At 40.3% G+C, this 15,528-nt stretch overlaps 2 protein-coding genes across 3 annotated transcripts in view; one reads left to right on the top strand and one right to left on the bottom strand.

Annotated features, from left to right (window-relative positions):
- map4k1 (mitogen-activated protein kinase kinase kinase kinase 1) overlaps positions 1-8,054 on the bottom strand; it is a 32,551-nt gene extending 24,497 nt beyond the window's left edge. Inside the window, exon 1 of one of the 2 annotated variants that reach the window (XM_084019551.1) lies at positions 7,769-8,054. In XM_084019551.1, coding sequence (XP_083875677.1) covers positions 7,769-7,909 — 141 coding nt within the window. In that variant the 5' untranslated portion in view covers positions 7,910-8,054. The remainder of the gene's footprint in view (positions 1-7,768) is intronic. The other variant, XM_084019550.1, reaches the window with a different exon arrangement.
- Positions 8,055-13,908: 5,854 nt separating this feature from the next.
- On the top strand, positions 13,909-15,154 carry LOC311019446 (transcobalamin-1-like). Its single transcript, XM_084018868.1, has 5 exons — positions 13,909-13,927; positions 14,030-14,107; positions 14,290-14,431; positions 14,700-14,836; positions 14,937-15,154. Exons 2-5 carry the CDS (start codon positions 14,038-14,040, stop codon positions 14,996-14,998), a joined length of 411 nt encoding a protein of 136 aa, XP_083874994.1. The 5' UTR covers positions 13,909-13,927; positions 14,030-14,037; the 3' UTR covers positions 14,999-15,154.
- The last annotated feature ends 374 nt before the right edge of the window (positions 15,155-15,528 follow it).

Below are 15,528 nucleotides of genomic sequence, written 5' to 3'. Positions count from 1 at the left end.
TATACTGCAATAGCATCCTCTACGGTTCACCTGCCAAAATCCTCGACAAACTGCAATACATACAAAACTCTGCTGCCCGCCTCCTCACCCTGCAAGACACAGCAGGATTCTGGGTCGGGCTTGGGCTTCAGACTCTTGGAGTGAGCGGTACCAGAGCAGAACTGGACCAAGACATAGTGCGACGCTCCATCCTTTTATAATAAAAATGCCACTCTGCACTCTGTCCAAAATCCACTCCACTCGCTCTGCTCCCTTGCTCTGATGCAGGTCGAGTGTTTACTAGAAATATTTGCGAGGGAGGGGGACAATCGTCTCACAGTACGGAACAACTGCTCCTAACTGACTAGTGGTGAACTATTCACATGGGTGTTGGATGGGTCACCTGAGAGTCGTTCATCCATCCTGCCACCATGCGAGTCCTTAGGGTCACATGAGTCCGAGTGTGGATGGTTGTTGATTTGTCTAGGGACTGATCGGAGGTCTGTGGCTGTCATGTCTTAAACCTCCTCGGTTGAGAGATGGTTGAGCATGGCTGATATTTGTGCAGGTTAGACGGGCCTCCTGTGTCTTTAGTGCATGTTCTTGCATGTGAGTGTGCCTCACTGGATAGCTCATATGGAGGTCACGGGTGATAACACTGTCCCGACCAACAGTGTTGTCATGGAAACATAGAACCCACACCCACAGCATTGTTTGCTCTGTCAGAACGTTTGCTGTAGTTTCTAGTGCTAGCACCGCCGGATCAGTCGTTGTCATGTTGAGACCATGAAATGCTCTGAATCTTGCATCATGCACCTTTAAATGACATTTAATGACAATGACAAATGATCAGTTTTGATCGCATTTGCTATGAAAACGTATTATGCACGAACAACTCCACTGGCACTTGTGCGATAGGTTGCGAAGGACGAGTGAGTCACGTTAAGACACAGAGGAGCGATGCATCAAGGGAAATGTAATGAAATGTATTGAGGGAAATGTAGCAAAAGTTAAAAGTTACTTCTCCGTACTCGGTAGTATTTCTTCAACATGCCAACACGATCAGTTTCCCCTAAAATGTTACAGGAATGGCTGGAATCCCGCCAGACCAGGAGAGGCCAAGATTAAATGTTTCAACTGCCCCAAAAAGACAAATAATACGGATACTCGTACTCATAATACCTAGATATATAATATTGCAATATATTATATTGTTATATGTTTGAATCAACACGTTTATGCCTAGCACTTGTTTTCATACCTTTGTTCTGAATACTTGCACCCACTTTGACATGTTTGTGTTTACCTTCTGCCTCCCTCCCCACCCACTAGAGCTGCTCTGCTGTCACTGAGGCTAAAAATTTGCATTGAATAATTGTTCTATGAACTTGTGTGTGCTACAAATTTTATTTCTGTGCTACAACATTTTTTTACTTGCTAGCACCAGACCAGTGCTACCACTTAAAAAAAATAAGCGTGAGCACTGAGATCATTCCTTTTGATCTCACAACACAAGTTCTACAGCACACACACACACACACACACACACACACACACACACACACACACACACACACACACACACACACACACACACACACACACACACACACACACACACACACACACACACATGCCAGTTATGGACTGGCATCATAAATGATCTCTTCCTTTTTCCTGGGTTAAAGATAAATCAATGCCAACCAAAACTTCAAGCACACATCGCACAGAAAGACAGACACACACACACGCACACACACACGCGCACGCGCACACACACACACGCACACACACAAAACCCACACTGTTTGTATCTGACACAGTTAACTCAACTCTGGTCACAGGTTCTGTATGTAGTCCGCTGCTCTTTTATCTCACTTCTTCATTTTTTTGGCGTCTGAGGTTGCACACACACAACACAGGTGCGGCCCCCAGCTTCTGTGAAACTAGAGCTGCACCGTGTTTTAGTGCAACTTCAACTGCAGCTTAGTAGCACAAGCCACATCTGATAAGGAGAGTCAGACTTTTACTGTAAGATGAGGAAATACCTTGACATGATCGGATGCAGTGTTGCAGTCAGCTTAGTAGAGTCTGAGTCAATTCCCAGATGTGTGCACAAAGGTAACACATTTTTCATACAAGTTAAATCTCTTCAACTGTCAGTACAGTTGTGAAGGAAACGTCAATCATTAATCAGACATTCATAGGAAGACCAAGTGACAATACTTTGTTGAACACATCAGAAAAGTGCATCCTGGTTTCAGAATGTGTATAAATAGCTGATTTCACTCATTTCATTGGTATGCACTTTTTTGTCTTTTCATGTGCCATTTATACGCCAGGAGGGTTAACGATATGAATCAGCGTAGCACTTCCAAGTTACGCCGTTACATGAAATGGTTGTGGTTAGATTTATGTAACAAAACCACTAAGTTGCATTTAGGAAGAATATCATGGTTGGGCTTAAAATAAGTACATTAGTTAAGTAAAATATATAGGTAAAAACATGACATAAGTACAGAAAAAAGTTCGGGACACTGGTCTCGAACAGCAGTCTCCTGGTTGAGAGACTGGTTTGTCTCGCATTTTACACTACGTCACCCGCTGAGAACCTATCATAGTTACACGGATACGTTTACATTGCAGGTAGTAGAGAGTATATAGCGTACGAATGACATGTAAAGGCTTTCTTATTACACGCTAAATGCATGCACTCATGGCGTCATCATCACACAAACTTCTATAGGCCATGACCTTGAATCATGCGTGGGGGATTCAACAGAGAAAATTAACCAAGTGGAGTTAGAGTTGGAGGTGAGTTAATATAAGTTACAATTTCCCTAAACCCATGTCCAATACATAAAAAACAACATAAAGCAACAAATGGAAAGCAACAGAAGAAGATGAGGGATAATAAATAGCATTATGAAGACATGATACAAAGGTCAGTCCATTTAGCCTTGAGGAAGTTCTCAGAAGTGTTTTTTTTTAAAAAGGTAAAAGAAGCCTTTTGTGTTTGACAGCTGTGCATCTCTGTAACAAACCACTGACCACAATGATGCATTTAGGGTCACAGAGTTGCACCCAGCTAACATTAAAAAATGTTTAAGGTAGTATTCAGAAGTGCAAGATAGCAAGATAGCAGTATGCTTGTTGCATACAATAACTATGTTCTACCGTTTACTTGGATTCACACGGGACACAAAATCACGCTCCTAGGTGAAAGTCCTGTGTTTGTTTGACCGGTTAATCCCTTTTTACGTCTAACACTGACATGGATGGAGTTGAAAGTCTGGTGCATCACATTCAGATGTTAAAGGCTGCCTCGGTATCAGATGCCAAGGGCTACTGTGACCAAGCCTGGCTTGTTGGCATAGAAACAGGGTTGGATGTAGACTCAGGACCATGATGGATGTTGATCACACAAATGTCACACGTTATCAGTGATGTGTACATTTAATTTAATCTCCACGAAACTATAAACTTCAATTATGCATGTTGTCCATTCAGAAGTCTCACAGTTTGCTTTCTATTTGTGTTCTAGATAATTTGACATGTCTATACATTTGGCTTGTATTTTTTTTTTATATCATTGTATCAGACCTCTGTGTGAAATTGTCATAATTAACATATCTTAGTTATGACCTTTTTGTGAGGTCACACAACAAATACTCTGCACATTGACCTTTGTTGTGCATTGCTGTCCAACAGGTTAAACCAGATACTATTTCCAGCACAGCGATGGTGGATGGCGGTGAAGTGAGAGGCAGAAATGTTGTTTGGGTGCATGCCACAGTGCGATGAAATAAAAACAATGCCAGCATTAACTAATTGATGCGTACAAGTAGCTCGCTTCGACTTCTCTCTTCTGTAATATACAACTTCTCGATTGCTTTTTGAATTTCAGAACTTTTTGTATAATGTAAGATGGGTGAGGCTGTTTAAATCACTCGAAAAGTTTGGGCATTTGTTGATCTAGACGCTTTGCATAGTATCTCTTTTCCTGGGAAAAACAGCTTCTCACACACAAAAAACCCTGAGTAGTCATGAGTAGAGAAAGCCGGCGTAACTCAAAGCTTGTGGTTAGGACGAACCGACATGAGCATAAACTACACAGTAGTGTAGCAAAAATGCAGCCAGTTGTACTGAACAAATCTGACTCATCCAGTGTTACCACATCCTTCTCTCGGACTGTCTTCACATCGTTGTCCACTCCTCTAAGTGATCCTCCTAAGGAGGTTTGTGACCCCCCCTCCTTCTACAACTGACTCCTTCCGCTGCACCGATACAAACAGGCATTTTGGTATGAATTATGTCATCTCTATCAGTGGTGGGAGAAGTATTAAGATCCTTTACTTAAAGGGTGATAGCATGAAAAATAACTTTTTCCAGTGCTTCTGCACAAACACTGGAGGGGAATCTGGAGGACCTATCATGTGTGCAATAAGACGAAAAAGTCAGATTTGGCTCTCATTCTTCATCACATGTAGGTTCATTATAATATACAGCCACCCACCTGAACATCAGAGACACCTTTGCAAAGGTGCAACATGTTTTTCTACTAAGCCAATTGGAGCAGACCAGGCTTTTTTTTTTATGGAGAGGAGTTTCAAGAGACAGACACTACAACAGAGCGTTTCAGACACACTATGAAAAATAATGTGTTTTTTATATTAAAGCATGTTTTAGTAGACACCCCAAATATGAACAAGAAAACGAGCAGGATATGTCTTCCTTAAGTAAAAGTACTAATATACACTGTGAAAATCATCCACTACAAGGTTACCTTAGTAAAAGTATGTAGCATTATCAGCTATTAGAATTGATGTTGCGGTAATATGTTCCCTGTGTTTCACTATTATGATGTTTCTGGATTAATATTACTGCTGCATTAATGTGTATGTCACATGTTGCATCTCCTTTACATACTGTTGGCTTTAGTTTAATCTACAGCGATACATCATATTCTATAAGCTCATCCTTTGTTTGTATCGACACTGTCCCGTGAGTACCATGCGCCTCTATAAAGAAAAACAGCGCCATTTCAGTTTTGTGTCGATGCATTTTCCAGCTGATCCAAGAAGCTTTATAAAGAGTTCATTTAGCAGAAGAAGTAGGAGAATTTTCTCAACACATAAGGAACAGTTCATCCTTCAGTTTATCACAAATATTCACCCTCAACACATCTGGAGATACATGGTTTTCAAATACCTCAAATGTGAACTGAAATACAATAATCAAGTACTTATTTACAGTCCACCACTGATCTCATTCATAGTTAGTAAAAAGCCTCCTTTCTCTACTTCTTCACTGCTGCTGATAGTGCAGACCCCACTGGCCCCCACTATTCAGTGTGGGTGTAGCACCATGCGGGCCGAAAACATGTAGCTGGGTGCACGTGCATGTGTGATCATATCTGTATGTGGGTGGAAGCGTGTCCATGTGTTGAGGAAGAACAACTAAGCATATCTCCCTCTGCGTCTGTAACACAGAACAGCAGGGTTGGCTGACCTGGTTAGAGGAAGTGTGCTCACTCTACAGCTAACCTGCTTTGCATCACTAAAATGTTCAGAGCTCAGTAGAGTTAAGCACATCACATGACTTTGTAAAGCCTGATATTCCCAAAAGCTGTACAAAAAAGAAAGAAAGACGGGCTGCAAACAGCCACTCAAAGGTAAATTACAATCCAAACCGGAGCCCAAAAGGTATGACAGGCTAATTTAATGGGCTAAAGCTCCATGGATGCACTAATACTCCTCTCCTCCTCAGTCTGCAGAGTCAGGAGACCTTGGTTTTATAGGAGGGCCTGGGGAGGGGGGTTTGTCGTTGATGAAAGCTGGCTCCAGATCAGCCCAATAGCAAAATCCAATTGCCATTGCTGGTTTTCAATCAGTAGTGAGCAGTTGCTATGCACATTTATAACATCATATGCAAATACAAAAATGTCAAGATTAAGATCAACACCACTAAATACCCATGTACATTGGTTTTAAGGTTACCCCCCCTAAAAAAAGAAAAAACATATTTAGGGGTTTAGTTACTCTTTATGTACAGTACTTGAGTAAATATACTTAGTTACTTTTCACCACTGCTAATGTTCCGTTTTAAATCCCCATATACAAGTTCTAACTGTGGTTAGTGTTCTTCTGTGAATGGATCTCTCAACGAGAAACGGTCCACTCATGTTTTTAACAGCCTGCTTCAACCTTTCCAAACATGATGGTTTCAGGTGTGACTGTGTGTGTGGAAAGTACCAGAGAACACCGTGGCCACGTGTTCACTGGTATGGACGAACACAGGCTACAGTTTAACGTCAACAATGAGCATTACTAAAGATGAGAATGGGTGTCTTTTGTGAAATACATGTTCATAATATACTATTTACATTTTAACTTGAACTTTGAAAAGAATGTCAACATCAACTTTTTTTTAATTTTTAAAGATTATATTTTGTGTGTTAGAAACATCTCGGCGTTTTTACACAGCGAGCCCGCCATTCTCACAAGACCCCTCAATATGCTGAAATCTCACCATTTTCTCCTTTTACACAAGCATCCCGGCTTTGAAGGAGCTCGGGACAATGAAAAATACCAGCTGTTACATAAAAGAGGAAACAACAACTAGAACGCAAAACAATAAAATCACTGAAAAGGGGAAAGGTGTGAGAGGACAGTCAGGCTGAACACAGCTGACTGTATTTGACCCCTTATTGAAGCTGAATCATCTAACAGAACGTCTCTGTTGTGGAAATGTTGTGCTTGAGTTCTGTTTAGAATGCGAGGTCTCTTAATAGCTTTCAAACAAGTGAAATATGAAATCAGCACCTGAGGAACAGATCAACAAGACACTTGACTATAGTTAAAACTGACTTCTGTTTCAGTTGGAGTAAAATTCTCTCAAACCAGCTATAACAACGGATACTTTCACTTCTTGAAAAACCACTTCCTCCTGCAATCAACCAATGAAACTAAAATTAATCACACCTAAATGTCCTTCTAAACTCGAAATCCACTGTGAGAACAACATATATTCAACCTAGGGACATGGAGCATATTTATACATTAACTAAGTCTAATCTACTCTATTACAGTACTTATGTACAATTGTATGGTACTTTTACATGAGCATTTCAATGTCTTTCTTTTTCATACTTCTACTCCACTACATGTTGTACTTTTTACTTTAGTGCATTTATTTGTTATTTCAGCTACTTTCCAGAGTCAGATTAATAATAAAAAAATCAACCAATAAGGAGGAGGTATGATTACAGGTTGAGCAACTTTACCAGCTGCAACATTAAAGTGATGAACACATTATGTTGTAATTGTATATATATATATATATATATATATATATATATATATATATATATATATGATGCTGATCCTTTGTCCTTTCAGTTATGATTAAACTATGACTAAACTTCTAACAAAGTATTTTTACACAGTATTTGTTACTTTAACTGAAGTACAAACACTTCTTCCTCCAATAGTACCGTGTGTTTTCTAGGCTAGACTGTGAGGGAAAGATAAGAGCAACTTTAAAGTCAGTAGAAGTAAGCAAACTTGACTAGAGACACCAGCAGTCAGCGCGGAAAACACCTCCTTCACACTGATGAATTTACTCAGCCTTACATTTCATTTGCTCTTAAAATAAAACACCCTCTCTTCTCTCAAACTGTTTAAAGAAGCCCTGAAATTCAAGAAAAATAAGATTTGATTCAAACTGAACACTGATCAGTGACGCTCAGCAGCAGTAAGAGTTGAAAAGCCACAGCAGAGGCTCTGACCTTGTACACTTCTCCGTAAGTTCCTCCTCCGACTCTCAGCAGGATCTCAAAATCATCCTGAGGGTTCCTGGTGGAGATATCCAGAGCCGCCCTGTGTTGGAAATCCATTTTGATGTTTGTGTTGCTAAAATTCCTCTTCATGCATGTCACACGCACGCACACACACGCAGACACACACCCTCACACACTCTGGCATCTACATCTACAGGCAACAAAGCTGATCCACGTCAGAAGAAGTGAGCTGCTGAAACACTCAGTGTCTTTGTCTGTCACACACGTACACACACACACACACACAAATACACACACACACACACTCACACATACACCTTCCTGTTTCTGTTTCTCAGCCTGCTATTGATCCTCCCTCCCTCTGTTACTCCCTCTCTCTCACACACCTTCCTCTCTTCTCTCAAACATTTTTTTCTTAGCTAATTTGCATAATCCAATTTGGTTTCCTGTTAGGTGTGTGTGTGTGTGTGTGTGTGTGTGTGTGTGTGTGTGTGTGTGTGTGTGTGCGTGCGTGTGCGTGCGTGCGTGTGCGTGCGTGCCTGGGTGTGTAGTCAGAGGAAGCCTTTATGATTAACCAAATACCATCTTAAATACCATCTCAGAACTGGTTTACAGGTCAGGACACACTCACAGGTTGGTCCTAAGAGGGCTTTAACAACTAAGGATGCCCAAAGAGGGGAGAGGTCACTCCACTACGTATGTCCTGGAGAGCCGAGTAGACCAACTATATTCCTATGGTGAGAATCTTTGTCACTGGTCAATGGTTTTGTGAATGCATTCTACGGCACCTTTAATATTTGTGTTCTCATATCGTTCTTCTCATGTGGACAAAATATGTGTGTGTGTGTGTGTCTATAAAATGGATGTGTTGCTTGTAGCAGATTAATTGCAGCTGTGCTCTTTGGGGTTTTCAGCTTAAGTTTCAGTATCAGCTTCACGCCTACTGAAATGTGTGAGTGTGTGTTGCAGCTCTGCAAGAAGAGTCACTAGTGCTTGGAGCTCCCTGTCAGCTTCCTGTTAAGAAGCGTTTCCCCCCACAGATAAATAAGGGGCACCCGTTGTATCCTGTAAACAAGTTGAAATCCCTTTACCCGATTAGCTTTATATTACCGCTTTCGTATTTGAATGATTTTGACGCAGGTATAAGAGGTGATTCGCCTCGAATGGCATGTTCACATGCTGACGTTCATACTTATCTGCAGCACCCTAAAGCACTGCAGCATGTTTATTTCATAATTTTGATCCAGTGTCTCTGGCCAGATCTTGAAAGACATCCTTAAATAAATAAAGTTAAATATTTGTTGAGTTAACTCATTATGTGTGAGAAAAGAACAAAGTACACATGCACCAGACAGAAGGAAGTTTAAAAAGAGCCATCACACCTACAGATTGGTTCACAAGACTGAAGCCATGCTAGCAGGCTGTGCTTTGGTTTGGGTTATGCCCAAACAAGACTAGTTCCTAAGAAATCAAGTGTTTGTCGTTGTTATGAATGGCCACACTGGAAGGTAAGATATGGTTTAAATATGGGGATAACATCGCACATTTTCATAAAGTCCCTCAAAGTGTTTCACTCATTTGTTGACACCGTGAGAACCGTGTTTGACACCGTTTCCCAAGTGTTTTTTTTGCCTAAACCCAACATTTGTTTTGTTCACTAAAACATGCAGTATGTTTGCAAGTGCATGCAAACGCTTAGCTAATACCTTGCAAACAGATAAATTCATCCTCTTCATCATCAATATGCAAGTCATTGACTGCATCCCTGCACATCATATTTTCTCAATAGCTTCCTATATATTTTATTTGCTTGTTTGTTTTAACTTTACAAAAAGTTGTTACTGCAGGATCTTGGAAGTTTCATCTCATCTTGTGAAGAGACACAAAAACAGATGCAACCCTTGTATCAGACTGATGAAAGCACAAAAAAAGAACACATATCTGAATGAGTGTTATCCATTAAAGTGTTAAGCAAAAGAATACATTGAAAGAAAGACATCACGCCATCTCCACGATTTGACATTTATCTGTCTGTCTGAAGGCTGCCTGACTTCAGTCTGATCTATCACATGGCTCACAAACAGACACATGGCACAGGCCAGCTAACCACAAATAACTGTCTGAACCTCAACTCAGCCATGGGAACAGAGCAGGACGGATGAGGAGGTTAAAGCTGCAGTTGGCAAGTCTGGCAGATCGAGTTGACTCAGTCAAATTTCAAATGTTTCTCCGGAGCCCTCTACCACCGAGCTCCTCCACTCCCTCCTCATCGATAAACAGCATGGAGTACACGCTACACAGAGGTAGGCTGGCTAACTTACTCATAGATAGCAACTGCTAACGTCATTTAGCGTATGCCTAGCTTGAGGCGTGTGCCTGTGATATTGTAACATGCGTGAGGGGGGAGGTGGGATCTGTGGCGTGTGCACGAACTGTGAACTGCGCTGAGTGGACAGGATGATACGGGCACGGAGGATTTTTGCAAAACAAACAACAAGCTCTAGGTGCACGTAGAGGCGCGCTTTTTTTTTTTTTCTAAAACCAGATGATTTATGTTGTTCTATCAGAGCATGGTGTCGGTTTCAGTGAATATGATAAAAATGTTGCCGACTGCGACTTTAATAAAGGTGGGCACAAAACATCCTTAGTCATCTGGTGGCAGATGGTGTCCCCGGGACAGCACCGGATTGTGAGGTTATTTTGGGGTAGTGGCCTACTCGGGACCAGAGATAGTTCAGAATAGAGACAGCCCAACAGGACAGTTTCCTGTATTTGTGTCAAGTGGGCACTTTAGAAAACTCACTTTGCAGGTCCCGAGTCTATAAATAAAGTGAGAAGTTTATGAAAATATCTGATGGGGGGGGGGGCTTAGGCCTGTTTTGGCTTGGATCAGTGTGAGATCGGTGGGGGACAGGGGAGGAGGGGCAAACGTGCTTCAGCATGGTACATATCATCCTGGCCCTAGTCTGAGAGAGCCCCCTATCACTTTCTTGAAAAATCACTTTCTTTGTATGAAATCATAGTTTAAAGAACTTAAGCTTATGTGAATCACATTTGCGAATACCGGTACATGGATTCAACTCTTAGTCCTGTTGGAGGAAGTACGGCAAATGTAGTTTATGGGTTTAATCATTGTTTTAGCATGGAGCCATACTGCCATCCTGTGGTGATAGAGATCCTGATGGTCACTTAATATAATGACTTGAGTTAAGATGTGATAAGATTAAGTTAAGTCTGTGCTAATTATGATAATCCTTCATTGTATTTGTGTTGACCTGTACTCCTCATAATTTAATAGTATGCTACTATTAAGAAATGTGTACGAAATGGTTAAACTGTTTTTCTAAATGTCCGTAGGTGTGAATGTGACTGTGAATGGTTGTCTCTATGTGTTGCCCTGAGCAGCCGTGTCTCTATGTGTCAGAAGAGAAGTACATGTCATTGTGTGTTACATTTTAATACAAAAAGATGAAAAATGAACTGATACATTGTGTTTGCTGTAACATAAAATACAATGGAGATTAGATGAGATTCAACTTTGTGGTCATTAAAATGAAATGTGGTCTGTAAACAGTGCAAAGAAGCAGTAAATTGCGGTGAAAGATATGGGGAAGCTAAGTTAAGGAGTATTAACAGTAATTATGTGCACTTTAACCCTTTAACAGACACTTTTAAACACTTTAACACAATAAACCAAAGGCTTACAACCATTACTCATAAAGGGGATGGAAAACGATTAGCATTTGAATTAACAATCACAAGCAGAGCAGACGTTGCCTGACCAGATGTCAATAAAAATGTATAACTTAGCCAACTGGTGAAATAACACCTGAATAGGCCTAACGTTAACTTTCCTAATGTCCCGGATGTATTTCAGATGGGAGTCACGTTTAGTGACGTCAACTCTAACCATTTATTGATTAGCAAACAACGTTACTAACTAGGCTATCATCCAAAAGTAAGCTAGCAAGTTTACACTCTGCTCCCACAACGGTAACTACCGACGCTATAAACTATTAATTTCATCCATGTCGTCACATAAACGTTACTGTACCTTTTGTCCGCTGTCCGTTGTTCTTCTTCTTCCTTATTGTCCTTCCCTGGGCGCCAGAGAGCTTTATTCGTTTTGACATGATAACGCTGAAGTATCGGCATCTTTTCTGGGGTCACGTCACGTCAGAATCACCTACGTCCGAATCAGCTACGTCATCTGGCTCCCCCCCCCCCACAGAGGGCAGGTAAAGTGGTACGCGCTGGGGAGGGGGAACCCTATAAAAAAAAAAGGCCTCTCCATTATTTAATAGGCTTTGCTATGCAGTTATTGCGGGGCGGCATATGTAGTATTTCAAAATAATAGTAGTAATGGTATTAGTAAAAAGTTAACGTTAAAGTTAATTCAATAAAATGTTTTCAGTCAATTTTGACTGAGAATATTACAAACTGGACAAAAGGATTAGATCACATACACAATTATTTCAAAGATCTGCCACCATCATGTCCGATATCACAGAGTGATAAAATTCCTATTTGTTTTCTTACTCTAATTGAAACTCATGCATGGCTTCTTTATAACCCAACAGATCAAATTAAGGAAGGAATATTGACACATGCACTTGATTTTTCAGTTGACAAGGCAGATATGGCTGCTCTGTTTCACAACTGCCTCTAAACATCAATGCAAAATTTTGCGCAGTTTTTCACGACTAGAATAGAAAGGGGAAAGGTTAAAAGGTTTCACCTGGAATATCTTACTGGAATAGTAAGGATTGTTCTAATTAAATATGGGGCTAGGTGACTGCCCTCTTATTTTATCCAAAAAACATAACTTGACAGCACTTGACTGTCTGCTCCTTCTAACAAAATCATAATGTCATTGTTTTCTTCATATAGAGGATTACCATGCAAGCAGGACGGAGAGAAGAGGAGCCTAGAGCTGGAGGAGGAACAGGTTTGATCAAGATTTCTAAATAGACACTTTTGAAGAGGGGGAAATGTAACCCTAACTGGTCAGTTATTCATTTTGCTTCCCCTCTTTTGTCTTTTGTTTTGCCACCTCAAGTTTAAGAAATGTCAGATGGTGTTATGTATTTGTATTATTTGTATTATTTTCAGATTTTGTAAATGGTGCATTTGTTTAATTCATTTGTTCTTGTACTTGAATTAAAATGAACTACACTTGAGAGGATTCATGTTCATTTACAATGTTTTGTACAGTTTTGTTTCAACATTTAATAGATGTATTCCCAATAGACTTATAGGTATCATGAGTCTTGCACCCTGTGGGAAAATGTGTCCTCTGCATTTACCCTAACTACTGTATGTAGGAGCAGTGGTAGCCATGCCAGCCTGGGGACCAAGCATATTTGACACATAATATATCCATAACATGCATGTTGTTTTGGAGTAATAGAATAAAATAATTCTTCGTGCTTAAACAATAATCAAAAGGGTACACCATTGTTCTCCCACCATATGCGGCGTCATCAACACAAATGATCTCTCCAACCTTAAAATCCACCATCCCCCCTGATTTTTTTTTACAACTCGAGTACTGGCTACAGTATTCTGGTGCACACACAAAGGGTGTCACTGTCAGTTAACTTGCTGACTTTAGTGGATAAACCAGCAAGTTTACATTCAAATAGGTGTGTTTTAGAGCTTCAGCCACTCCCTTCCCTTCTGGGAAACTCTATTTTTCTTCCGGCTCAAATTGCTCAACTTGCATTAAAAAACTGAATCTGACAAGCACAATATTACGTTTAATTTGCTAGTGTTTGTCTTTTTTCCAATAAACTTAAAACTGAATGTGATATTATACAAATAAGATCAATTTGCTCTGAAAGCGTTTGATCTGAAAATGGCGCGATCTAACCCAACGCTATACCGTTACACAGGTGGATCCAATGTTCTTGAGGATGACGTTTTGTCACTTTTTATGCTCATTGTTCATGACTTGTACATGTTGTTCTGTGGCTGTGAAAATAATTTGGAATGTCACATGACTCAGCTATCCTGGCCTGAGATAATTCGTTGTTTCAGAGTGATGTCATAGGTGTAAGAGAGCTATAAAAGTTACTGACCAGGAAACCTCCCATTAAGCTTCTTGAAGAGGAAGGGATTCTTTTCAGATCTCCTGGATCCTTACAGGTCTGTTGAAAACTGGTTGTGATGTTAAATGTTTTTAAGTATGATATGTGTATAATTGATTTGCTTCTGTAGCTAACAGTTGAAGTTGGATCTGGTGTTCAGCAGTCAGAATGATGACTCCTGTTCTCCTCTCTGCTGCCCTTCTGCTGCTGCTGCTGCCTTCTGGGGCTCCATCTTCCAGTAAACCTCTGAATTTGAATTTGTTGTTTCTTATTATTACTGAAGACAAAAATATCTTCAGCCATGGCCAATGACAATAATCCAATTTAATTATAGCATTTATATTATATTGTTTATCCTCCTTATTTCGATTATTCGTTTATTATTGACTTCTGTACTAACTTTGGCTTATTTTTTGTCAGGTACTGGTTTGATTCCCATAACTATCATTGTGAAAAACTCTGTGAAGGACATCCCCCTTAAAACCTACAAAACTAACATGGTTACCGGAGGAATCTTACTGGGTGCAATGAGGAGACTGCGGGACGCAAATACAGGCTTTAGGTAAGATTAACACATGAATCATCAACTTAAAGTAGAATCAAATAATATTAAAATCATGAAATGAATGGGAAATTAATCACTGAGAGAAGAGGGGACGAGCATTGGTCATTAACTATACTCCGTCAGTGATGCTTCCATTCTTCCATCTTGACCCTCTGTTCGCACCCATGCTCTGTTCATAAACATGCTGTCATGTCTGAGTGAAGCCACGAGGAACATTAACGTAAAAGTCTGTGTCTGAATGACAATAAAAGACATTTATGTGCAGGTTCAGATACACAGAGAATGCAGACTTTGGCCCGTTCCTGGAGTGTGTGAATGGTTTGTCTGGAAAAGATAAGGACCGTACCTACTGGGAGCTGCTGGCCAAGAAACCAGGCAAAGAAATCGTCAGGCTAAATGTTGGTGAGTCAACCGAGAGAGCACCGCTCCGTCTTTTAACAGCCAAAAGCCACTGTATCTGCTGTAAATCAATATATACTCTTGTTTTATCTTGTGTTTGCAGGTATTGGATGTTACATCCCGGATGCCAATGAAGAAATTATCCTGAACTTTAATAAGTACTAAAGGATCAGCAGCCACGGAAATCAACATGGGATCAAAGCCAGAGACAGATTCAGTTGTATGACGATGTATTTCACTTTAAATGTCCTGCTTGGTAACCAGAAACGTCCTCTTATTACTTAGGCTGTGGGATTAAATACTACATTGTACACTTGAAAAGGCTTTGTTTGAATCTTCTGAATTAAGAGTGGGTGTGTGTACCTGAACAGACATTGTTCACCACATTGGAAGGGAATGTTTGGCCCGGCCACACCTGAACCACAGAAATGTGGCCCCTTGCCACCAGAGGCAAAGTGTTGTGGTTTTAGTGTTCAAATGACACAGCAAGGTGAATAATCATTGAACAATCACAGTTGTTTATTCGCCTATTTTGTTTCCCTTTGAAACGCATTGAAATCAACACATGGAGGGTGTTATAAGAATTTTGTATAACCTCATGTCTTAAAGTTTTCTTTGTTCAGGTTACAGCTTTATGTGTTGAACTGTTTATTACTTTAGTTTCCCCATTGCTGACCTAAATGTTATCAGAGGCC

This window comes from Eutrigla gurnardus (assembly GCF_963514095.1).
Source record: "Eutrigla gurnardus genome assembly, chromosome: 10".
Lineage (NCBI taxonomy): Eukaryota > Metazoa > Chordata > Actinopteri > Perciformes > Triglidae > Eutrigla > Eutrigla gurnardus.
This window is presented reverse-complemented; position numbering and strand designations above follow the sequence as displayed.